Here is a 26,925-nt window from a genome sequence, read left to right as displayed (position 1 = left end):
AATCATAATTATGAGTTATAATAAAAAGGAAAAAAAAAACTCCTAAATCCCAATATCATCATGCATATTTTTCACATTCCTTAAAGTACCTTTTCTACTTTTTGTATTGTAATCAAAATAAGATCATTCTTTTGTTGCATATTTTGTTATTTGATGCAGAAATATAATCCCAAAAAACAATCTTTAGGCATCCTATCTTATAATTTCCGTTCCCATAAACTGAATTACAATTTACATGTTATATAAATACATAAAATAAACAATTCAACTATGCTAATAGTATAATATTTTTGAGTTAATAATTGTACAATCATTGAAAAGTATGAGGCAAAATAAAAATGAAAAGTTTCTGATGGATTTGTACCGGAATTTGCATATTTTGTTTTTGGATTAAATATTTATTTTGCAGTTTTGGGATAATAAACCACTTTGATAACTTTCCGCAAAAATCATATCATTTATTGCATATTTTGATTTCAATTTGTTTTTGTTCTCGAATTGCTTATAAATAAAATGTGCAATCGATTCTGGAAGAATTTATATAAAGCGTCAAATATTTGGTATAACGTGAAAATTATGGATTTTGGATATTTATTTATGCCTTTGATTTGTAGTAATAAATCATATTCAAGCTTTGTTTCAGGTAAGTAATTTTATTATGCAGCATATTGTTACCTACAAAATAAATTTATTCCATTTAATGGTAATCGGTTTTGGGAATTTGATAATCAAAATAACAGATCATTTTAAAAGTTCTCTGATATATTATACTATTGGGCTATACTATACTACTCTGATATATTATTTATTATACTATATCAGAGTAGTATAGTATTGGGTCACAGCTAAAAAGTAAATTGAGTAAAACAATATTGAGATGTTAGGCATTTTCTTTAAGATTTTTTTGCTATTTAAGCAAAAAACGCAAATTTGCACTTTGATCAGAGTGCGATTTTATAAATCTTTCCTCCACCATCAAGGGACTACAATTAAAAATAATCTCACAGCCTCTGCTTTAAAGGCAAAGTAGTGATATATTTCGAATTAATATTTGCTTCTAACTACATTCTTATTCTATTCTAGACTATGAATTACATGAATTATTATAGACTAGAATAGCAATTTTGTAGCTATAATAAATATTTTCCGATAAGATGATCGAACTTGAAATTATCTAAATATTGTATAGATAGTGTTTAATTACGTGGCTGAGGTTGTTACATTTTTTAATGACCCAATGATTTCCAAATGAAATAATTTTCAAAATATGAAAGGCCATTTAAAAATGGACAAAGACAATTTATATTAAAATTATTTACGAAATCGGACTAAAAAAGGTTTTTAATTTCAACAAATTCTTCAGAAATAGCAATCCAGTATAAAAAAATCAACTAATTCTCAGTAAGAAAGTAAATCAGAATATTTGAAATTATTCTCTAATTGGGAGAAACAACCAATTCGTTTTTTAATACACAGTTGTAACGAGCAAGAATTTCCACAGCCAAAATATAAACCAAGGAAAGAATTTCCACAATCAGCTTTTTAACTCCGTGACAATTACCAAGAGAATTCATGTTTAATGACATATTAATCTAACCTGTGTTTCAGCGTATTTAAACATTGGTTTACATTATGAGCTAAAAATTAAGGAAAACAATAATTAAAAGACAAGCAAATAATTGTTAAAATTGAGACAGAAAATAAAATTAAAAAAAAACAAACAATTGATTTAAATATCTGTGAAATATATTTTAAATCCCTGCAACTGTCAAAATGTAAGTAATACAGTATCAATATTTAAGGGTGTTTCATATCATACGCTTATTTCTCACTCTATTTTCTGATCCAAAAGTCAATGAAATTCTTTACTTACTTTATAATAAAGTTATTCTTTGTTTTCATTAGTTAATACTCTTTGCTTATATGCATTTTTTTGTAACAAAAGCAATAATATTTTTTTTTACGATTCGACATCTTTTCCTCGTTGCCTAGCAAAGGAAAAATTCTTCAATAAGATTTCGCAGTAAAAGAAATTTTTCATTATACCATTAATTAATTGGCGAATTTTCTGTTTCAGGGCAAATTAGAACGATGATTCTTTCATTCTTGGCGGTAGGTCTAGTATCTTTGAATATCATCGGTCAAATAGCAGGTCAAGAATGTCCAGCAATATTTGAAAGATATTGTGCCCATCATTCGGCCTGTTTGTCGCCCAACAGTAATTGTGAGATCTTGGCTTATTACCCAACTATTAGTGAAATTTCGGATATCGTCAATTTACACAATAATAGAAGAAATGATGTAGCATCTGGACATACAAATCTGCCTCCAGCAAAAAATATGCTTCAGATGGTAAGATGATTTGCTGATAAGTTTTTATATATAATTTAAAAGAGAGTTTTCTTTTGCACTTTATGCGCCTTTACTCATGTTGCTAGTCCCATCGGGGTCACCTCAAATAGGAGGATGAGAAGTCTCCGGCATGGAGTTGGTTCTTGCCTCCCGGGTAGGTACAGAAATGGAGTGAGGTCCGACTACCCTTTACCGATGACGGGATGGGCTTCTCACGGGAAGGGTTGTTCCATCGTCGGTAATGACCCTTAGGATTCAACCTTAGTTCTTGCCAATGTTATCACGGCGGTCCGGTCATTCATATTTTTTCCTTGTGCCACAGGACGAGTCGGATGATGTGTGATTACTCTTTTTACCAACTAGAATATAATCTTCAGAGACATTTAATAGATCTTAAAGTCGATTATGCTATGAAATTAATTTTTTTGCCCCGGGAAAGGAAGCTATTTCACTAAGAGCTAATTTTATGTATATTTTTCATACAGTAAATCAAAGAAACAATAGGATTAAATGCAAAATGAAAGAAAAATATTTAAAATATAACGTTGGTGTTGGGTTTAATCTCATTTGATCTAGCATATTTAGATAATTCCAAGTCAAAGAAAAAAAGATGAGTATGAATTTTCTTTTGATCAAAGAAAATTAGGGAGGTACTTGGATAGTACCTGCTGAAGAAGTCTATCTAGCATCTACATGTGAGATAGACTACCCTTTAGGGAAGCTGGCCCACATTTATATTTATCTTGGAGGAAAACATCCAACAACTAGCTCTTTCTATGTAACAATTTGCTGCTAAAGTGCACATCGGTCTTCCAGTTTTTAGAATTAAGATCACAAGAGGAGAACAGAACCTCAGAACTCAAGTTATGGCTGAAGGAAGAATGAATATTAAGCTACTATAATATTGGGTATTTAACATTTGATAATCAAAATCTAGGCTTAAATTTTAGATAAATGACAATTTTTGTAGCATATAATCGGATGCATGCGGAGGGATATATTGATGCTTAAATCAATGAGAATTATGGGCCAAACTTTTGTTGATCGCTTATAATATTGATCAAAGGAATCTGTCAAAAAAAAAACTTTGGGATTTCAGTGAATAAATGTTATAAAAATATAATTTGAATAAAAGTATAATACTGACGTATTAAGTTCTCATATCCATAACTTCAGAACAGCGATAGCTAAATGTATAACAGTGATACAAAAATAGGATAAATGGCTTTTTATTATACAGTGAGACCACATGCAGCATCACTTATTTGAATTGTTAGGGGTTAGAATTTTTATCTTGAAAATGATGCAACATGTCTGAGAAGATTAATTATAAAATTGTGAAACATAATTGGCTTAGAACAAAAAGAGAACTTGCAGAAACTCTGAAATGGAGAAGTTATCTGTTATCGAATTAATTTATCCCTCTTGCTGACATCATGTTTACATGTGCTGCATCTCCGGTTGCTCAGTGTGCAACACGGCAAGTGTCACGCTGGTGAAAATTACACACTGAACATGAGTCCAATTCTAACTTCGATTTATAAAGGTTTTACCTGAATACATGCTATTAAACATGTTATATGGACAGATATAATATGTGGAAAGCATGTTATATCTGCAAGTAATGTTGGCAAGACTTTGAGGATGAACATTTAATTCATTCAAGATTTTCTAGGTCCATTGATAGGCATACAATGGACACCAGAGTTGTCACATATTTGAAAATAACAACCATACAAATGAGTATATTATGTGTCCTATTCTTTGCATTAATGCTGCAGGGTATTTTTGAGTATTAAATCGAAGCTGATCTTTGAATTTTTAATTGACTCAATTCTTGTAACTCACTGTTAAGAAATAAGAAAACTATTATCTAAATTTGCTGCTTGATGGCATTGTAAGTGGAATGAACGCTCAATTCATAGAGCTAAATAATACCTAGACAACATTCTTATGATCAAAACTATAAACGCTCTGAATTTAAGAGGGAAGGATATTTGGATTGATTTTGTACATGGGTATTTAATTGCTCATTTTCGTTTAAGGCATTTAAACATTTCCTGAGCATTGCTTTAACTCATTTTGAAACTGATGATCATTTAAATGAATAAACGACACATAAAAATGTATGAAAAGCTCATGCATGGAACCTTATGGAGGATGTTACTTCTCTTTTCGAACAGCCGCCTTCTAATTGTAAGTACGATGAATGCTGACAAAATAATAAAAGGCCCTACGATTTTCCCTCCTCGGCATGACATTTACCATACTGTTGGTGATTGTGCACGAATTTAAAAAATAACTTTTTCCTGTTTTAGATTAGTTTCGAAAATTCATTTTCTTTGTCTTCTGCTCTACAGAAACCAGTGTTTAAATCTTTTTGCCACCACAAATTTTAAGTCAAACAACTTAGTCAGACAATTTTCACGGCAGCGTGTGTGAATGAATAATTAATAGATTCGTGTGTACTATTTATGCATATATAATCAGGTTTTATTCACTTTTAATGAATAAATAAAAGAGTCAAGGCTGATAGATTGGGTGTACTTCAAGTTCTTAAAAATACTTTGAACAAAAATCTTTCTATGCTTAAACTGCTGTGCTTTGTTTCTTTTGCATTCAAAATCTAAAGGGTGCATGCAGCGAAGAATCCTAGTAAAGAAGTGCAATGAATAAAATTTAAGAACAATGTCACGACATGTCACCGAAGAACGATGAAAATATGTTTTCATAATTATCATACAAATGAAATATTTAGCTCTGACATTTTTATACATTTCTTGTGGCTGCAAAACCATCATTTTGATTATTTTTTTTTCATAAGCTGTTCAAATTAAGTTCTGATTTGCAATTGCATTATAGGATGTACCAATGCTTTTTAAGGTTTTTAACCGTACTAAAAATGCGCTGACGTATGCTAAAATGTCAAGGTTTTTAACTTTAATAATTAAACAAGGTTAGAGATAAAGATATAAAAAGTTCCCAAGTCAAAGAGCGACTTGATAAAAAGAAGATATTTCAAAAAGGATATGAAGCAATAAACAGTTACAACTATTCTTACGTTAACCATCAATATTACACCATGTCGTTTGCTTTTCCAATGTTCTTAGAAAATATTTTAAAATAAGTTTAAAGCTTTAAAAAGAACCAATTTATTTTTTTAAATGGATCAAGAACATTAGGATTACATCTTGTTTGCTTTTCCGATGTCCTTGGAGATAACGGAAAATAAATATGAAGATACAAAAAAACAAATTAATTTTTTTCATAATAAAAAGAATATTTTGCTGTTTAATTTTCCGAGTATAATAAAGTAGCAGTATAATGAAAAAATCAAATGATTCCTTTTCATCACTTCTTACTCATTTTAAAATATTCCCTAATTTTTTAGAGTAGAATATGAGTAGCACTGAGTATGATTTTCAAGATTAAATCTCGTAAAAGACTCTTTTTTTATTGTACATTTGCTTTTTTACTTTAATAAATCTACCTAAAATTCTCAAATAGTGCCCTATATATCTAAATCTTACCCACTTAATACCTAAATTGGTTCTCAATGATACAAGATAAATAAGCGCATTTGCTCTTTTATTATCAAATCTTTTGGGAATCAATGTTAATATCTCTGTAACTTTTTTTCAAATTACCATAAAATGCTTTTATAATAATATTAAAGGTACCCTCACATATCTCAAAAGAATTTCATATAATATATGTGGGTGTGATGGGTTTTAATGCATCAGTCCACTTGAATTAGCTTAATCTTTTTATTCTTGATTAACAATTGATGATTCTGATGAACTTTACAAATGAGAATTCAATGATGAAGAAATTTATATTACATGAAGTGTGGTAAATTAACTTCACGAGAGGGTGCTCTGCGTTCTTCCAGTGATAGCCAGCAGTCGGAGGGCAGAGTTCAGAGTTCACTAGACGAGGGGAGAGAACGGACGTCCGCTGAGAAGGGTGCGACCGGAAACCGAGAAGCCGTGATACTCTGAGAAAGGGTCGAAACTGGAATTCTTGTGTTGAAGGATTCCTCTGCAAATGCCAGTGTACCACGCGTAGGTGGGAAAGATCCCTTTTAAACAGCATCAACTATTCATCTTCATGTAATATAAATTTCTTCATCATTGAATTCTCATTTGTAAAGTTCATCAGAATCATCAATTGTTAATCAAGAATAAAAAGATTAAGCTAATTCAAGTGGACTGATGCATTAAAACCCATCACACCCACATATATGTGAGATCCATTTGATTAAAGAATAGGGCATAATCTAATGCTTAAATGCATGAGATTAACAAAACTCGATTCAGTTTTAGAGCTGTTCGAAACAACTGATTTAAGTGCAGAAAAAAAAAAATGCGCTCCGTTACCCGCGTTTTATCTGACATTTACGCGATTACTTCTTTTTCCATTACCTAGATCATGTTACGTCTCAGAGAAAATTATTTTTTTGCTCTCTTTCTAGTTCCTTTTGGAAAAAATTTAATATCTTTTTTTTGTTTATGTCTGCTTTAAATTATGTTTATATATCTATATTATTCTATTACTGAGCAATATTATTTACTAATGTTAACAATATATTCTGGCGTATCTGACGGATACAGCGCTACCACATTTATTTGATAAAATCACACGACTAAGAGAGTATTAAAGTTTTATGGCAAGTTTGTTTACTTTTTTCCTCTCAAAAATGCAATAATAAAAATAGAGTTGTCATTTAAGATAAGTATCTATTAATTAATATCTTACTATATATCATCAATATCTATAACATATCAATATAAATCTACAATCTGTATCATCTGTCTTATATTTACAGTGAATTCTGTTTTCATACTCGAATTTAAGAAATTTTTCAAAAGCAAAGATTTACTTATTTTCCAAAAGTATACGCATTTTATCAGCTTTTTTAATGGACGTATTTTTCAGTTTAATGATTTTCCTACTTTCAGACTTTAAATTACAGAATTTCAAAATAAATTTTTCTCAAATTTGCAACCAGGTGGCGTCATCCTTACGGAATAAAAGTAATTGATATCAATCGATTAACTGATAATTAAACTCTGAAAATATTAAAATGATGCACTATCATTAAGAACTTATATTGTGTATAAAATTTCAAATTTCTAGCACATCAGTTTGAGAGTGAAAAATCGATTTCCATCGCTACAAATATGGATGAAGTGAAATAGAATTATAAGTTTACGTGTCATGTGGTAATAAATAGAGTGAAGCTTTTTTCACAAATAATATGAGTAGAAGCTTCATCCATGAGTAGAAGAATAATATAATATAAGTAGAAGCTTCATCCATAAGTAGAAGAATAATATAATATAAGTAGAAGCTTCATCCATAAGTAGAAGAATAATATAATATAAGTAGAAGCTTCATCCATAAGTAGAAGAATAATATAATATAAGTAGAAGCTTCATCCATCATATATAAGTAGAAGCTTCATCCATCATATATAAGTAGAAGCTTCATCCATTACTATGTCTTCGAGTAATGGATGAAGTGAAATATTAGCGTGTAATTTTGCTTTCTTTTGATATTTATGTTTCATAATTGAATGATACTATTAAAATAAGTCCTTTGGTATATTTTCTCTAGGAATGGGATTACGAATTAGCTGCAGTAGCCCAAAGTTATGCCAATCAATGTATTTATGCACATGACAAAGCAAACTGTCGCAGAGTCAGTAAGTATCAGATTCAAAAATTTTCCTTTTGAATTATATAACTTTTTATAATTATTTCTTAATGAACACTCGAAAAACATTTACAATTTATCAAAGCTCATTTCAACCCTCTCGTTATTTTTTATATGAATTATTTTCTAATAACAATCTATCGATACTCATTTCGTCATTGTCGTTATGAACATGAATTCGTTTCATCTAACAATTAATTGATGTTCATTTCATTTCTCTCTTTATTTTTATAAATTATTCTCAAGCAACAATCTTTTTGTACTCATTTCCTCCTCTCGGTTTTTATGATCATTCATTTCAAATAACGAAGCTCATTTCTTCCCTCCCGTACATTATGTGAAAGAATTTCAACTAACAATTAAATTAAGCTCATTTCACCAATCTTTTTATTTATGTAAATTCTTTCAAGTAACAAGTGAATTTAATATTAAATGTCGTTATATGTATATGTATATGGATACCCAAAACATGAAACTGAAAGCACATCAGAGAAGAATAGAAGGCTTGGTTTGATTTGTTTACTATTTATTTTGAAAGAGGCAATTTTAAAGCATACTGCACCAGACTTGTCCTTTTTGCATAAACTGTCAAACAACATTATTACATTATTATTATTTTTTTATATATATTTCACATTAAAAATATTAAATAGCATTGTGGAATAATGCCCTAATAATAATGTTACTATAAGGAATAATGTCCTTGTCCTAATAAAGTTAAATTTCCATTTTTGTAAAATGTAATTATCCCAAATCGTAAAAAAATAGTTAAGCGATACGAGAAAATGATTTATTAGTTGTAATTAAATTCTAATAAAGACATGTCAAAATATTAAGGTTTTTTTTTTAATTAGAGAAAGAACCCAATGGATTTTACAAATAGGACAAAGTTGATCCTGTAGATTATTACCAACCGAAGCCAAGAGAGTAACTAAAGTTTTTGAAAATATTGCAAACTTTTAAGATTTAAAAATGGACATTCTACCAGAATATGGAAACAGATAAGAATTAATCCTTTTTAAGGAAGAAATTTTACAATTTATCGTGCCGGTTCTCCCATTAAAAAGTGCCGATGCTTAAATCCAGTATGTCCTGTGCACAAATCTGTTAAATTCTATCCTTTTCCTATTTTTCAAGAAAGGTAAATTTTTTAATATTAGGTTTAACTAATGTAGAAAAATAGGGCGTGTCCGTGATTATATTACTTCCAAACCATTAAAACCAATTTCATTTTGTCTAAATATTTGTAAACTTAATGGCGCTATTTATCATTCTCGTGATACATATTGATTATGAATTGTAAGTGATATAGGAATGTAGCAGATATTAATAGTAACCACAAGCACTTAAATGCTGCTTCAAGCAATTCATGTAAATATTTCTAAGCAAGAAAAGCCATTTTTACGATATTTTTTATTTATTTTTATCATTTTTCGGGTGACATTCGTTTTATTATATTCTAAAACATTAACTACCGAGATTAAATATTCTTTTGATCATTGTGGTTTTTTTCCTTACTTAGCTGTCAGCAGGGATATTTTTTAAAGTAACCTTTCTTATAACCTTTTTTTTTTATTTTACTAGTAATAAATAAAGCATTTTGCCTTGTTAAAAAGTGATCATGCTGGAAAAATACTTCATAGGAGAAAAAGATAATGATAGATATAAGTATGAAAGAAACAGATTTGTCTGGCATCAGTTCATTTTTTCGTTCTCTGTCACTCTAAAAAAACTGATAATGTTATTAAATATAACTTTTGTGACTTATTTATTATTTTTTATTTAATGAGAGAAAAATATATATTTGAGTGTCAAAAAAAAGAAGTATTTCATGATTCGTGACTGATTGTGATAGATGTGAAAATATTTCGATGCATTAATAAGCAATCCATTTATAATATACTTCATTGTTTATTTTAGAAAAAATAATTGATTTTTTAACATCTAATATTGTCTCTGATGCCAGTACAAAATTTTTGCATCACACTCACTTCCTTTCTATTTAGATTCACGAGAAATTCCATCTTCTAAATGTAATTGACATTTAGAAGATGGAAAAATAAGAAAAGAAAAATATACTCTTCATAACAATATATTATCACTTAATAAAGATATTGATATGGCTCACAAATAAACAGAGGAGAAGATTTTCAAAACGTTTATTAGTTAAAGGGTTATTATGCTAACAGAGAAATGCTTGCAAATCAGTAGAGGAATATAATATTGATTCCTAATTCTTATAAGCATACTGTCGATAATTACCTGTTCATCACTACTAAATTTATATCCTCTAGCTCAAGTTTCAAATCAATTAGAGTCGCAAATATTTATTTCAAAGTGTTTGTTACATAATCAGGAATGACTCTCGAGTCAAAATTAATTTCGGGTAATATTCGAATTTATTCATAGAATTTCACGAAGAACGATTATTTGCTTAATTGCGTGTGAAAAGGCAGCGTAAACTATGCACCGTTTTTGAAATTCGTCATTTAACCGTAAGGAATACTTATTATAATTACAAATATATGTTTAGCTTTCTGAAAAATAATACATAATCGAAAATGACATAACTTTTCTTCACATACAATAAATGGCGTGGGCTTTAAATAACTAATTTCATGCATAGATGGTAAAGTGTATTAGATTACTGAGCGATTTAAACAATTAATTTCAGGCATAAATGCTATGTTTCACTAGATGAGAAGTTATTAGTAATTCCTAATTTTTTGTATTTTTATGAAGGAGGATTTAACTTCATGATTCCAAAATAGCACCTCAATAGGTATTATCAAGCGCTAAAAAAAGTCTTTAGCTCGATATTATTTAACGCCGTTTCATAAGAACCACACCCTAGAACGATGTCATTAATGTTTCCGATTGCTGTAAATCTAACCTTTATTATTCTTAAGTATGCTTGATTATTGAAGACAACTTTTGTACCTGTACATTTTATTTTCAATGAGCCGCCATTTTCCACATTCTTAGTTATCAGGAATTCCAATTAGTGCACCAAGGAAAAGTATTCCATTTGTATTCTTAAAACCTTTCAAAAGAGAAAATATATTTTCAAATCCTTACTACATTTTATGTTATTTTACATGAACATTAAGAAAATTATGTATTTTAATAATTTTTTTTCACGACTTAAGCAATATTTTGACTATTCCGTAAATTTTATTTCGAATGATCATTTTCATATGCACCTACGCTTTATTAGTCACAGTAAACGTAAAATCGCATTTGTACAAAGAAAGAAAATAGTTGATATTTCCCTGAAATTTAAAACCTTCCAAATGCCTGCAACCTTCTTTTCATCATTATTTTACTAAAATATTTGCAACTGTTTTAATTTTTCTTTATTCTAATCTTTTAAAGGAAATTTCGGCGTTGGGCAAAACATTGCCATTCAGAAAGATACAGGTGGACATACGGTGCCAGACCCAGATTGGAATTTTGCAGTAAACGAATGGTTTGCGGAAATACGTTATTTCTCTTCCCAGATGATTTGCCCTTTTGAACCTCCTACTCAAGGAAGTCAAGAGTACAGACATTTCTCACAGGTAAAATTACTTGAATCTGTGCATTTCGTATAGAAGTTTTAACGCCGGAAAAGGTAATTATATCATTGGTCTTCCTTTTGTTCCTTGTATTGTTACAATTTCTGGAAATTAGATGCATTTTGGCTTCTTTCAAGTGTGAAGATGTGGCAACAGGCTTGGCATTGGGATATTTCTGATTAATTCCAGAAGATTGAGGACTTTTCCGAGAGTGTGCCAAAGTTTTGCTGCAATCGCTGATTAGTTAGTTCAGTCAAGATCTAACCAGCTCATGGCATTCTGAAGAAAAAATAAGTGTTTCGCAGTTATTATCACTTATGGAGATATACCACTAACAGCCATCGTCTAATCAAAGTTCTTTTTAACATGTCAATCCGTGAAAAATACGAGATGTTATTGCTGTTTTTGAAAGTTAGGAACGGAGAATTGCTTCGATATTTGAAAGAGGAATTCGAGTATTTCAGTATTTTGAGATCGCCAGATATCCTAGAAAGCTCTTAGGAATCAGAAGGCTAAAAACAGAAATTAAATTGAAGTTCTAAAACTTCAATTTTTTAAATTTATTAAAATCCCGAATGTTAATTTTGTATATTTAAATCGTATATACGAATCAACTAATAAATTTAAGTTTTTATATTTTATAAATATGAACATATATTTTCTTTTGTTTACTATTTACTTTTACAGCTTGCCTGGGCAAACTCATTTCGAGTAGGCTGTGGTTATGTTTTGTACAAAGAAGGGAATGTTTTCCAAAATGAAACATATACAAGATTGTATGTTTGCAATTATGGGCCAACGTAAGTACGAAAACTTATTCTGTTTTTTTCCCCTTATAATAACAATTCAGTAACAGAGTATTTGTAGCTGAAGCATCTGTAGACTGCCACTATTTCTGATTAATATTTAAACCAACATCGATGTCGAGAATGATTTTATAAAATAATAAAATCATCTTTAAGCAAAACCGAAGAACTTATTATTATGAAGAGAGGAAAAAGAAACTTTACGTTAAATAAAGCATTCGGATAATCACGAAAAGTATTTTATTTATGCTTTAGTGCTGAATAATAAAAAAAGCACGCAAGCGATTCTGAGAATTACGTTTTTAAACTATAGTGCTGAATATAAAAAACAAATGCAGATGAATGTGAAAATTGAATTTTAAACAATAAATTAATTTTAATTTAAACTGCATTAACCGTTGACTCAATTCTTTTAATAATCTTCCGTTTAAATTTATCGAATCGTCGGAGAGAATGTTCGATACTTTTCGTTACACTTTCACAGCTAATACCCTTATGTCAGAATGCAGATAATCTTTCAGAATAGATCCCGTTTTGTAAACAAAATGGTTATAATATTCCAGATTAATAGTTTCAAATTTTAATTTCTTTTAGCAAAAATGAAAAATTGTTATTAGTTAAAAATACTGATTTAAGTATTCAATGTTATTGAAAGTTATTTGTTTTGGAAACTTCCTTATCTAATGAGTCTGAAATGAGACATCCATTTTTACCATAAAAATTTAGAAAGTTATTGATCTTTTTAAAAGTTAAATAGCAAATTATGCTTTATTTTAATTCTTCACAATTGCTTTTATTCTCAGTTTTTAATCTTTCAGTCACTCAAATTCAAAGTGTTAAAATTCGTATGTGAGACGGGGCGGAAAGCAGTTCTATGTTGATTCTAAAATTAGTTTATTTCATATCTCATAAATAGAAATGAAAATTATACACTTTTTTCTGTAGTATTTTACTAATTTATGGTAAATTTAAAGAGTTAATATTGCGCGCCCACACACCATGCTATGCACCCTCGCACACACACTCACACACACACATACACACACACATACACACACACATACACACACACATACACTCACACACATACACTCACACACATACACTCACACACATACACTCACACACATACACTCTCACACACATACACTCTCACACACATACACTCTCACATACATACACTCACACATACACATACACTCACACTCCACACACACATACACACACACAAATATTTGCTAATATGGCACGTCTAAAGAATAAAGCCATGCTTTTTTCTTTTCTTTTTATTGATGTTGGTGCATAAAAATTTGCAAAATGAGAATAAATGTTGTATTAGGTGCCATAAAGAAACAAAATAAATTCTTAAGATAATAACCTTATTAAACCAAAGAGTTTGATCACAAATTTGCTTTTTCTTCATTCACTTGGGAAATTACATTTCCTGAGCAATAAAGTAGTCTCACATGGTTATGAGGATCAACGTAAATGAATAAAATATTAGAAAAATCTGTTATCTTATGCAAATGAAGGACTTTGAGGAAAGTGAATTAGAAGAAAGCTAAATTTAAATGGAGTAAAAAAGAAATCTCGTTCTCAAGGTTTTAGAGCACCATTTCCCCTCCTTGCAGCATAAGAATTTAGAAATTCAAATCAATACTTTTTAAAAGCACCTGTTTGAAATAAAACTCGATTCTACATTTTGAAACCTGATATATTGTTATCAATGTAATTGAAAGAGCATAAGTTATTTTCTTCTTTCTCAGTCGGGAAGATATTAATTTTAACACTAAAATTAATATTTCATTTAAACAATAAAAATATTTTTTTAAAATTTATTTCTTTTGCTCATACAACAAAACTTTCCATTTTATTGTTTTCAGCATAATGAGATTCAGGCTTTAATGTAATTTGAACAAGACTTTCAATGCTCTGAATATTTCTTTGTTGTAAAGAATCACATTTCTCCAAGAAGTTTGATCCTTTTCAACAAAGAAATATTCAGAGCATTGAAAGTCTTGTCTAAATTACACTAAAGATATTAATATGTAGCCCTGCATGAGGTGGCAATAGATTTGAACGTGTAGATTGTAAATTTACAGATGCTTTTAAAGAGTCACAAAAAAATGTTACCGATATCCAGAGAACATCTAAATATGGAAACAACCTCTTAACAGAAAATTTCAAATATCTCCAAATGTAATCTTTGTAACCAAATTTTTAGTCTGGATAATTTTTCCATGGGGAATTTATTCATGACTTTAAAAGCAGGTGTTGCCCAAGGAAATTTCAATGTTTCTACATTTTTAAATATGTTGATAATCGCTTTCGAAACTTTTACGTACAGCATCTTTTAGTACACATTGCTACTTAGAAAACTGCATTTTTAGTTTTCACATTGGGTGATCTATAGCAGAATAAACCTGGGTGACTCCTTTTTTCCCCTCGACTGTATATTCATACTTTCACTCTAAAATATAAAGTGAAGTATTAACCGATCACAGCAGCTATTGCACATTTTTTGAAGCATAACCTATAGAAATTGCTCAGTTCTTCACACATGTATTTATTGCTCAGAAATATAAATAGGTTTATAGAAGATTAACCAATTAAATTATTTTAAAAATGACGGTATTTAATTTTGAAGTAAAAACGTGGTATTACTAAAAACGAATAAGTAAAATTTAAATGGAAAGTTTACTTATAAGAGAATTTAAAAAAATACATGGAACATTTCCTGCCATATATTTATTAATAAAAAGAAAATTATGGAGTATCGTTAAGGAAAAGGCATATTTTATATTCTAAAGTATCCGTAAAGGATGATATATATTTTTAAATTTTAGAGGAAATGTGTACGGCGAATGTGTTTATGAAGCAGGAAATCCTTGCGGTAACTGTCCTTATAATACTTGCTGTGGTTCATCATGTTCTTACTTTAATAGTTTATGTCGTAAGTATCAAATTATGTATTCTTTGCAATAATTAACTGATACACGAAGCAAGGTTTAACTGCATGAACAATTTTTTCATTTTCTGTGCTATCTAATTAGATTATTTTTTTGGAACATGTTGCAATTTTAATTAATCTAAGAAACTCTTGAAATATTTATTAATTTGAAGTCATTTATATAGACGTTCGGCGTAATACAGTAATTTAAATTTAAAGTCTGTAAGGAAAGCAGTTAAAACATATATTAATTTTTACCGTTACCTAATGTACTAACAGACTACTTAATATTCTATTACTTAAATCAAACTCGGAAGTATAGAGCAATTATTTTTATTTCCCATAAAAGTGAGAAGATTTTTTTTTCAGTCAAAATTTACCAAAAGAAATATCTATAATTAAAATAAATATCTTAACAGCATTTATGGGAAATTACTACACGTAAATAATCTTTCGCAAAAACTATTCACAAGAAACGAAATATCTGAAGTGCATTCATTTGAAAATGATGCATGTAAAAAAGTATCATAAAATTAGACATAATTAACAAAAAAAAATATCAAATAAGCATTTATTTAAAAATAATGTATGTGTAAAACCTTCCGCTAAAGTATCTATAAGTAATAAAGAGAAATATCTGAAGAACATTTATATAAAGATGATACATGCGGGAAAGTTTCGTAATACTATACATAAGTAATAAAATAAAATATAAAATTATCATTTATGTATAAAAATAATATAAAATTATCATTCATGTATAAAAATTAAATAAAATATAAAATTAGGTATAAAAAATAACATAAAATATAAAATTAGGTATAAAAAATAACATAAAATATAAAATTATCATTTATGTATAAAAAATAACATAAAATATAAAATTATCATTTATGTATAAAAAATAACCTAAAATATAAAATTATCATTTATGTATAAATAAGAAAATAGAATATAAAATTAGCATTTATGTATAAATAAGAAAATAGAACATAAAATTATCATTTATATATAAATAATAAAATAGAACATAAAATTATCATTTATATATAAATAATAAAATAGAATATAAAATTATCATTTATGTATAAATAATAAAATAAAATATAAAATTATCATTAATTTATGTAAAAATAATGCATGTGAAAAATCATCTTAAATATATATATATATATGTAATAAAATGAAATATCTTAATAATATTTTGCATGCATTTGATGTGTATTTGAAAAAGTTTCGCAAAACTATACATAAGTAATAAAGTAAAATATCTAATTACCATATATGTCAAAATAGTGCATGTGAAAAACTTTTCGCTAAATCATCTATAAGTAATAAAGTAAAATATCTAAATTGTGAAAATAAATAATAAAAATAAGGGTAAAGATATGAAAATTAAAGCATGAAAAACTTTTCGCAAAATAAAGAATAATAAAATGCAATATTCTAATCTTAATTTTTATCTTTTCTAAAGGCAGGACAAATGAAAATCCTCCCGAGTATCCTCCACCACAACCTAATTTATTTTATTGTGCCTTTCAAAACAATGATGATTGTGAAAACTATATCGATGGCAATCCCAACTGGATCATAGAACCTACTCTTGGAGGTAAATAACCCCATTACTTTTTTATAGTGCTTGTATTAGTGTTTTACTGCTATTGTTTAGCTTAATTACTTATAAGTTAAAAAGGATTGGATTCTATAATCCAATCCATTTTACAATCTATTATATTTACTTCCTATGAACAAGTACTTATACTTAGGAAATACTGATTATAGAACAATATTTTAATATTTTTAGAATAATATTACCAGTTAATTGATTAATTTTAAATAAACTATTTCATATTAAAGGAGTCACCTTGTACCCAACTGGGTCATAGAAGCTATTCTGGGCAGTAAATAGCCCCATTGTATATTTTATGATGCACTTACTGGCTTTATTTAAGTTGATTTCTTTCCTATTTCCAAGGATGGAATTTGAGACTCATTTTTCATTCACATTCTGATGAACTGAATATCCTGAAATTTTGTATAGTTATAGATTTCTGATTACAAGGCAATGTTTTAATATTTTGTAAATCTAATTATCAATTAATTGACTAATTTTAGTTAAATTTCAGTTTGAAATTAGTGGCGTCATCTGGGGATTAATTTGTGAAAAAAGGTTAAAATATTCTATAGCATTTAGAATTGAGAATAGTGTATATTAAAGAATAAAATGTAGGTAGGTATGGAAATTAAAAAAAAGAAAAATTAAGAATACGTTTCTATTAGTATACTAAAAAGTAGGAAATAAAATTTTTATTAAAATTTTGAAAGTCGAAACAAAATTAGGAAAGCATGCAGTTTTGATAACTGTAAAGAAAATAAGGCTTAATGAATATCACAAGAAAGAAAATTCCTAAGTATTCGTTAAAAATTGAAAATATATTATAAATGATATTAAATTTTAATATTCTTAAAGTACCTTTTTCATATTTCATATTTTTAGAATTTTGTTTTGATGTCTGTAATTCTGAAAAGTACCAAAAAGCAAGTACCAAAAAAAATTTTTTTTATTGGTACTTGCATTACTAAAAATTTGTTTTTGAAAGCTCTTTTAAATACTACATTTTTTAAAACTTTTTTTATATAATTATCTATTTATTGATCAATACATTCAGTTGCGAGAAATATTAAGGCAAAAATGGCACTCAAACACAGAAAGCGTTTAGTTAAATTTAAAAAAAATTGTAGTAAGTAGCTTATTCGATAGAAAAAATTCGGTGTATATAGAAAAATGTTTTAAAATCACATCGAAATTGATAAATACTTGTCAGTTTAATTTTAAAAAAATTCAATTTTGTAAATTGGATAACTTTGATATTCAAAAAAAAAATAATAATAATAATAATGTGATTTAGTTTGGAGCTAAAAATGTCAGTCTATGATTATTAAAAGAGTCGCGATGGATCTCTGTGTTAAATAACCATAAACAATTTTAATAATTTCTATATATCGACTAAGATTTCAGAATGAAATATAATTGCCTTTGTCAGAAAACCATTCATTTTTACGTTAGCTTGCATAACTTTCTTTGGAACGCATGAGAAATACAATGCCCATTATTTATATGTCAAACTAATTGTTATTAGATTCGATGGAATAAAATGAAATGCAGAAAACCCCTTTTTTAAAAAAATATGAAGGAAAATTGTTAAGAAAGCATATATACTAGGACCAAAAAGGATCTACTCCTTCCTATCTGTACTGTCCGTTGAAAATTGAATGACCATTATCGTCACGACAGCACTTGATCAACTATAGTTGAGTATTAATGACCATCAACGGCCACGGTACGTCACCATTGTAGGACGTATGTCCCGCTATCGCAATGGAGATAACTTAACTTCATGCCATTACCTTACGCACAAGGGAAGTGAGAACCAACCACCTTACTGGAAGCGATTCATCCTCATTTTCAAAGTACTCCGGAGGGAGCAGCAAATATATGCAAAGCATTCCCATTTTTTAAATAGTTAATAGGTTTTGATGTCGAATACATACATTTTTTTTAGTCCATCATTTTTTTAAAAATTCCTTCAGGCAATCTCGAAAGATGAGCTATGCCAGAGTTGAAAATAAAATTTGTTTAAGGGAATCAACATTAAAAAAAAACTCCCTGAAGTTAAAAGTTAATTTTTGTCAATCATTATTATTAAATTTGCATTTCTGTATGATTCAGTAAAAAATAAATTGATAAATTATTTGGTAAATTTTTTGCCAAGAAATTTGGCATCATTAATTCAAATATAAAGTAACAGTGCTTTGCAATTTTCTTTTAGTATATTCTTCTAAGCAAGGTACATGCATAAGAAGTTTTGGATTTAGAATCCCACTTAACTTTTTGAATCTCAAATTTCCTCATCAGAATTTATCTGATGTAAATCACAGTTTGCTATCCCTTTATTTTTCGAATCTTTAGCCTCCTCATTAGAATGTTTTTTAAAATATAAATTGCAATTTGTTATTGCCTGATTTCTCGAATTTAAAATCTCCTCATTAGAATTTATCCGAAAGTAAATCACACTTTGCTACTGCTTCATTTCTCGAATCTCGAACCTCCTCATTATAATCTTTCTGAATATAAATCGAAATTTGTTATTACTTGTTTTCTCGAATCTCGAGTATCCTCATTAGAATTTATTTGAATGCAAGCCACAGTTTGATTTCTTGAATCTCGTACATCCTCGAAATTTATTTAAACTGAAATTATAATTTGTAGCCGTGTATTTCTATGAAATAAATTATGACATTGAAAAATTATAAAAATTTGCTCTCATTAATTGTGTTTCATAGGTAACTACTTAGGCATCGTATTAGATGCCGGAGATAACAGTACAATTGTGTTTAAAAAGAACATAAAACCATCACAAGAAAACTTTTGTGTTATCCTCACGTATCGTAAAGGCCCCAACAAGTACTCGGACCCAATGGCAAATGAGGCCCAGGAAGTCTTGTACATTCCTGAACGAAATTACATGGTCAATCAGGCACTACCAGGTTATGACAACCCATCTAGACAACAATTCAGTACATACAATTTGACTCTGAGCTGGGATTTAGAAACTCAGGTAAGTGTTTCATGTTTGTAAAATTTCTAAAGAGCTGCCGATATGTGTAGTTAAGGATTGCTTAAATTGATTACGATTGAAAGTAAAAATTAATGAGGCAAATAACATAATACAAAATATACTTGTTTTATGCAGTAAATAAATAAAAGTAAAATATTCTGTATAAGAAGTAAAATTCCACAGAAAAGATTATACAGGATGTCTACCCTAATCTATCCTTAGCTTAATCATTTCCCAATTGAAAAATGGAAATATTATAGCTGATTTACTTCCAAGTGGAAAAATATTTTAATGTTTAATGTAAATGTAAATATGTTTAAAATAACATAAAATTATTTTATGTTATTTGAGCCGGAAAATATTACAAAAACTAACGTTTTATACAGTCCCCTGGTTTTATTAGTCATATTAAAGGAAATATTATTTATGTTAACATTTACACACTAACATATTAATATTACGCACTAACATTTTGAATAAAAAAAGAGCTACTGTTCTGCGACTGAATTTGACCGAGTTATGAAGGTTTAAATTTTATAACCAGTTAACGGTAAATACTTTCAAATGCAAGTGAAAGAAAATACCTCCCGTTTATTAGTGGATCTTCCATGAGGTTGCCATTGAAATGCAATTAATCTACATTAATGATGATTAAAATTCCATAACTGAGTTGTTGTTACAAAAAATAGATTTTTTTTCTTTGAAATTTTAGAGTGTGAAAAATATATCACTAAATGTGTGACTAATAGGACAGAAGGGGAAATGACTATATAATAACTTCTTAATTTTTTTTCACGAGCACATTTAGGGATTCAAGCGACATAATATTCTTTACATAATTTGAAGCCTTTTTCTAAAAACAATTCAATGTTTATCTATAACGGCTTCGAATTCAATTATTGCGTAGATACCTTGTATAATTAAGAGACGTCTTGAATAATTAATTCATGTTATAAGGTAAACGTCCTATATGATTAAGAATTTCACGCACATATCTTGAAACATCCCGATGAAATTTGTGATATAACTATTAATTCAAATAATTTTTCAATTTCTTTCTCAAATCTTGAGACCTGCAGATTTTTTTCTGCATTAAAAGGGATTATGATTGGAAAGAAAATATTAAAAAAACTTGGTTTGGGATTTTTTTTTGAAGATGTTTCGTATATTTTTGGTTATATATCTGTTAATTACCGATATTTCTTTTGCACTTATACAATGGATGATGTAATATATAAATTCAAAATAGATAATAATACTTTTTTTATAGAGAGAAAGTACATATACATAGCAATCGTAGCCCACGAACTAATTTCTAATCAGTGGACAACCAGTTGGAAAAATGTCCTAAATGGCTTAAAAGATATATATTTTTTGTTGTTTGACTCAATAAATGTAATTTGGAAAAATAAAGGAAACTAAATTTTTATACAATCCCTAGATCCCATTAGACATATTTAGTAAAATATTCTTGCCATACTAACATTTTAAAATTTAAAAAAACAACGTTTATGAGACCTAAAATTGACCGAGTTATGAAGCTCTATTAGAATTTTAAGCGCTGTTAGACCATTTCAATAGCTGTATTGAGAAACATCAGCCAATCAGTTCACGGCTCCTTGATTTGCCTAAAACAATGACATAGGAAATGTCATAACTAGGTCCGTTTTGATCACAGAAAAGGTGATCTTCCTCCTGGTTTTATTAGTCCAATTTAATTCAATTTAATTAATAGAATTAAGGGGATGTATAAAAATTGAATTTCGCTATCTTTTTAGCCATACATTTATTGATTCAAACAATATAAATTGTATGTTTTGATGATATTTAGAGCATTTTTCCTACTGGTAACGGTTATATATCTCTAACAGTCTAGAAAGTACTTTTGGGTAGCTATTATGGAGAAAAACTTATATTCACAATAATAATCATTTAAATTTAAATGTAACTAACTTGCGTTAAATTTTCATTTTCTTATCACGTCTATTCAGATGTCTTGATATCCTGAATCCATATGAGAGATTTAAACGAAATGTTAAGTAGCTGAGGCTTAACATGATTATGATGTTAAGTAGCTGAGGCTTAACATGATTATGATGTTAAGTAGCTGAGGCTTAACATGATTATGATGTTAAGTAGCTGAGGCTTAACATGATTATGATGTTAAGTAGCTGAGGCTTAACATGATTATGATGTTAAGTAGCTGAGGCTTTGCATGATTATGATGTTAAGTAGCTCAGGCTTAGCATGATTATGATGTTAAGTAGCTGAGGCTTTGCGTGATTATGATAGATGGCATCAAGAGAGAAACAATAATAAACTTCCCCGACGCTTCATAAGATACCACTTTTAATTGGTAAATGCAATGATTTTTCATGAATGCGATATCAAGATGAAAAAAAGAAATGGCGAAAGAGTAAAATTAATTGCAAGTTCTAAAAAACTAATTTTAATTTTTTAGTCCTCGTATCATTCATTATAAGAAGTATTTAGAATGCTGTGACCATTTTTTCATTTCTGCTAATTGGATTTGAATTGATATTTGTAAATTATTTACTCAAATTATCATCATAAGTTTCTTACCTGTGAAATACCTAATAAATTCGTGATTAAATTAGTTTTATCAGAAAACGGTGAACATTGAAAAGAGTTAACATTGTAATGGAAAAAAATACAGCATTTGTAATGTGCTCTATGTCTTATAACAATTTAGAATATAAAAAGTTGAAAATATTTAACTTATCGTATAGCTGCTGCAATTGTCCCAAAAGCATTATTTAGTATTTATATATTTATTTAGAATTCAAATATTTCAACCTTTAGTAGAAAACCTTACTAACTAAATGTCCTTTTTGTTTATTGAAATTTAAAAAGAAATTTGCTATAAAGACACTGATAAATATTAAATAAAATTCACATAAAATTTTCATTTTGTTTTCAGTTCAAGATTTCTTTTGCCGTTCCTGCAGGAGCAACCCCTCAGTTCCTGAATGTGAAGTCCATTTTAGCTGTTGATGGAGCATGCGAAAATAAGAGTTAGTAAAGGTTTAAATAATGTCTTGTTATTGATATAATATGTTGCTCTGAAATCGTAATAAAATTGAATTAAATCGCATTTTCTTGTTATTCTCTGCTTTATTTCACAAATTGATTAAATTTCTGGATTATATAAATGGTGATCCTAAATACATGGTTCAGATTTGGAGGGGAACAAGAGAACAAGTATAAGAAATATCGGAAATACAATTCGCAATCCATTTCTTTAGTCATAAATACAGGGTGTCTCAAATCAACTGAAACAAGATGTGTAGTTTATAGTTACTACACTAGTGAAGATATTTTAATGAATAGGAATTTTATGGGTGCAATTGACGCGAATGAAAGATTAAAAGAAAAAGCTTTTAATGACGATGTCGTTTACAAGTGCAATGTTTACAAGAACTCTTCAAAATTTCGTTTACTAACAACGATACATGATTGACAGCGTCGGTGGAAGCGATTTGAGTATACTTCCAAAGACGCCAGATATTTCACGCACATGTACAACAGTTACTTTTGTTCGAGCAACAAGATTCTCAGCTGGAGTCTCATAAACAAGACTTTTCAGTTGTCCTCAGAAAAAGTAATCGATGCTCGATAAATCGGGAGATAGGGGTGGCCAAGGGACTGGTCCACCATACATTTCTATTACAATAAATGATTGTTTATGATGTATCACTGATGAAAATTTCATTACATTGCCTTTATTAATGTAGAAGTTAGAAACTAAGAATATTTCTTCAATTGAATTGAGATATCCTGTATTCACGACTAAAGAAATGGATTGCGACTTGCTTTTCCTTTGTGAATATTATTCGTATCCTTTTTCTGTACCTTCCCTCCAAGTTTGTACCATGGATTTGGAATCACCCTGTATATTCATGAGATTCCATTAAGATTTTTCAATTTCGACAATGCTGAATTGCATTACATTAGTCATGAATGAAAAAATGCGATACAATATCTTATTCAATTTTTATTTAAAGACTCCGTAAATTGTCTTGACAATTATTACTTCAAAATAAGTTATAGTAATATCTTCCTTTGAATTATATCAGATCAATTTCTATAAAATACATGAGCATGACAAATTTTTAAAAAATATTCTTTCTTTTTTAAAATATTAAATATTCTGGAAGTGTTTCAGATTTGCTCATTTTATGTTTTACAGAATATTTTGGATTTAATAAGTATTAAAATTAAAAACATTAGTTTTCTGGACCATCCAAACTGATTGAAAACTTTTGTTGATTTTGTATATTTTATATTTTGTACTTCATGTTCGCAATGAATGACATATGTCGACTTTGTGGTTGAAAATGATCAGAAACTTGTATTTTATAAAACAGAGTTAATTCACATGATTTTTAAATACTTTAATTATACAAAATATAAAACTTTACTATGAATGCAATGCGTAATAAAGCAATAAACTTACTTTTACAATTTGTTTTTGATTTTAAATACGAATCTTTGTTGAAATGAACTTCCTCCTAATTGATACTTACAAATTGTAAGACAAGAAGAATGTAAACTCCTTTTTTATTATTATTTTTCTTAATCTATTATTTACTACATACTTTCAGTACAAAAAATCAAATTGTATTTACTGTTCCAATATTCGAGCTGAATTAACATAAGATTTTTAGATAACCCAAATTGATAAACTTTTTTTGAATTGATTATGAGTTAAGAAAAATTTTAATTTCATATCTACAATTATTCATTTTTTTCACATGTTATTTAAAATCGAAACCACATATTATTCAGTAGAAAAAAAAATCAAATTCTGTTCCAACTCTGTTCCAACATTTATGATTTGTAAGATAGATTTTATAATATTTGAGAGATGAGGTGCTATAGAATGTTTATAGCAAAGTTCAAACTTAAAACAGTCCTTAAATTAATATTCTTTTGGTGACATTTACAATGCGATTGTACTAAGTCACTGATTTCATGCTATAAAACCTTTACTTCTTACGATTTCGATAAATATTATAGCATAGCATTTCAATATTTATCAGATTTTCATATTATAGCATCATTTATCTTGTATTGATCAGTAAATCTTGAAAAATTATAACATGAACTTATTTAGAATGAATCTATTCATTTTCCTTGAAAAGAAAACAGTGTCTGTTATTGCAAGAATCCATACAAAAGTAGCCTTTTCAAATTTCAGGCTAAATTAACAATTAACGGTTTTATTATTAAGAAATTTATTATTAGATATTTGTCAATTAACAATTAACGGTTTGAATGTCATTAAATTGATGGTTCTTTTCCGTAGAAACTATGGAAATTTGTCGATAGAAGTGTAAGACACACACATTATTATACTGGTGTCCTTTCACACATTCCTAGAATTTTATCTTGTTGAGAGAAAAATAGATTTAGGTAATTGGATATTAAAAATTTTGGCTTATTTCCTCTTTGTTGACCTAATATGCTTTCATTTTTTTCATTGGCATTGGTCCTTTATTGACCTTATATGTTCTAATTTTAATCTTTCTACTATATTTATTTTTCAAATACTTTTTTCAATTTGTATCTTTGTACATTTCAAGATTGCTTTTACTCAAGTAAACATGTCTTCTAATAGATATACGAATGAAGATCTCACATTCTTCAGCAGTTGATATTTGACAAGAAAGATGGAAAAATTAATACTGTCTAAAAAGCAATGACGTTATCTTAAGTAACTGTTAGCTGAAAAGAATAATTTTCCTTTGTATATAAAAAGGATAAAGTATTTCTTTTATCCTAATGTAATAATAGGTCTTTCACCGATAAATTGGATAATTCTTCTATGGCTAAAACGTTTCTAAATTTTGGTATGGTATAGTATTGATGGACTTTTTGATTTTTTCTAAGTTTGTAGGTTTCAATTTATTTCTTCAAAAATATTGTCAGAGTCGTTTATTTTTTACATTTCATTTCATTGTTGCACTTCTAGCTGCTTTTATTTTTCCATTAACTAACAAGATATGAGACATATGAAAATATCTATTCCATTATCACATATTGTTTTCTAATTAATTCAACAGGAAGGGAAAAATCCGATTAGAAATTCAAAAAAAAAAATATTATAATCATCTAATAAAATCAATTAACACAGATAAGCCAAAACAGCATATTTAATAAAGTTTTTTTGTTTTAAATTTTTTAATATTATCTAGAGACAGACTAATAAAGAGAACTGTTATATATAAACTAAAAAAAGTTAATATACTTATTAATCTATGTAATATAAATAATGTATGTTTAGCAATTGTGATTTTATTTAATCAATTGTTTCAAAATAAGGCTCATATATTGGCTAATAAAAATGATTAGTATGAATAAATAAAATGAGTTACATAATGTTAAATATTTAAGTTAATAATAAATATTTAGTTAATAATAAATATTTAGTTAATAATAAATATTTAGTTAATAATAAATATTTAGTTAATAATAAATATTTATTTTTGCTTTTACCACATACTCACAAATTTTGAAGCCTTGCAAATAATATTTATGGCAAATTAAAATAATTAATATATGTTTATTAAAAATAACCTCGTTTCCTCCGGGTAAATTAAATTCACAGAAGATTGTAATAAACAACAGAAGATAGTTTTTTTTTTTTTTTACAGAAAAAAACATTTTTTAGATCAATAGAAATCTATCCTTGTTTGATATGATTTAGTTTCATTTAATAAATAAAACCAGTTTTGACAAAGCGAATGATTTGTTCACGCTGATCTTGACAAGCAAATGACTTATTCAAATTAGTTTTTATGACTTGTTCACTTTGAACTTTCATAATGTTCTAAACATTATATTGTTTCATTATTTAGTTGTAATAATAAATCTAAAAGAAGAAGGCATGGATTCTGAGA

At 28.0% G+C, this 26,925-nt stretch overlaps 1 protein-coding gene across 5 annotated transcripts in view; it reads left to right on the top strand.

The window, feature by feature from the left end:
* Positions 1 to 23,117, top strand: part of LOC129959128 (CRISP/Allergen/PR-1-like) — a 63,344-nt gene extending 40,227 nt beyond the window's left edge. For all 5 annotated transcript variants that reach the window (XM_056071950.1, XM_056071952.1, XM_056071949.1 and 2 more), the window contains exons 2-9: positions 2,078 to 2,352; positions 7,972 to 8,059; positions 11,446 to 11,630; positions 12,315 to 12,427; positions 15,280 to 15,386; positions 16,858 to 16,992; positions 19,728 to 20,002; positions 22,944 to 23,117. In XM_056071950.1, the coding sequence (XP_055927925.1) occupies positions 2,092 to 2,352; positions 7,972 to 8,059; positions 11,446 to 11,630; positions 12,315 to 12,427; positions 15,280 to 15,386; positions 16,858 to 16,992; positions 19,728 to 20,002; positions 22,944 to 23,042 (1,263 nt within the window). In that variant the 5' untranslated portion in view covers positions 2,078 to 2,091 and the 3' untranslated portion in view covers positions 23,043 to 23,117. The remainder of the gene's footprint in view (positions 1 to 2,077; positions 2,353 to 7,971; positions 8,060 to 11,445; positions 11,631 to 12,314; positions 12,428 to 15,279; positions 15,387 to 16,857; positions 16,993 to 19,727; positions 20,003 to 22,943) is intronic.
* The last annotated feature ends 3,808 nt before the right edge of the window (positions 23,118 to 26,925 follow it).

The sequence above is a fragment of the Argiope bruennichi genome, chromosome X1 (genome assembly GCF_947563725.1).
Source record: "Argiope bruennichi chromosome X1, qqArgBrue1.1, whole genome shotgun sequence".
Classification (NCBI taxonomy): Eukaryota; Metazoa; Arthropoda; class Arachnida; order Araneae; family Araneidae; genus Argiope; species Argiope bruennichi.
This window is presented reverse-complemented; position numbering and strand designations above follow the sequence as displayed.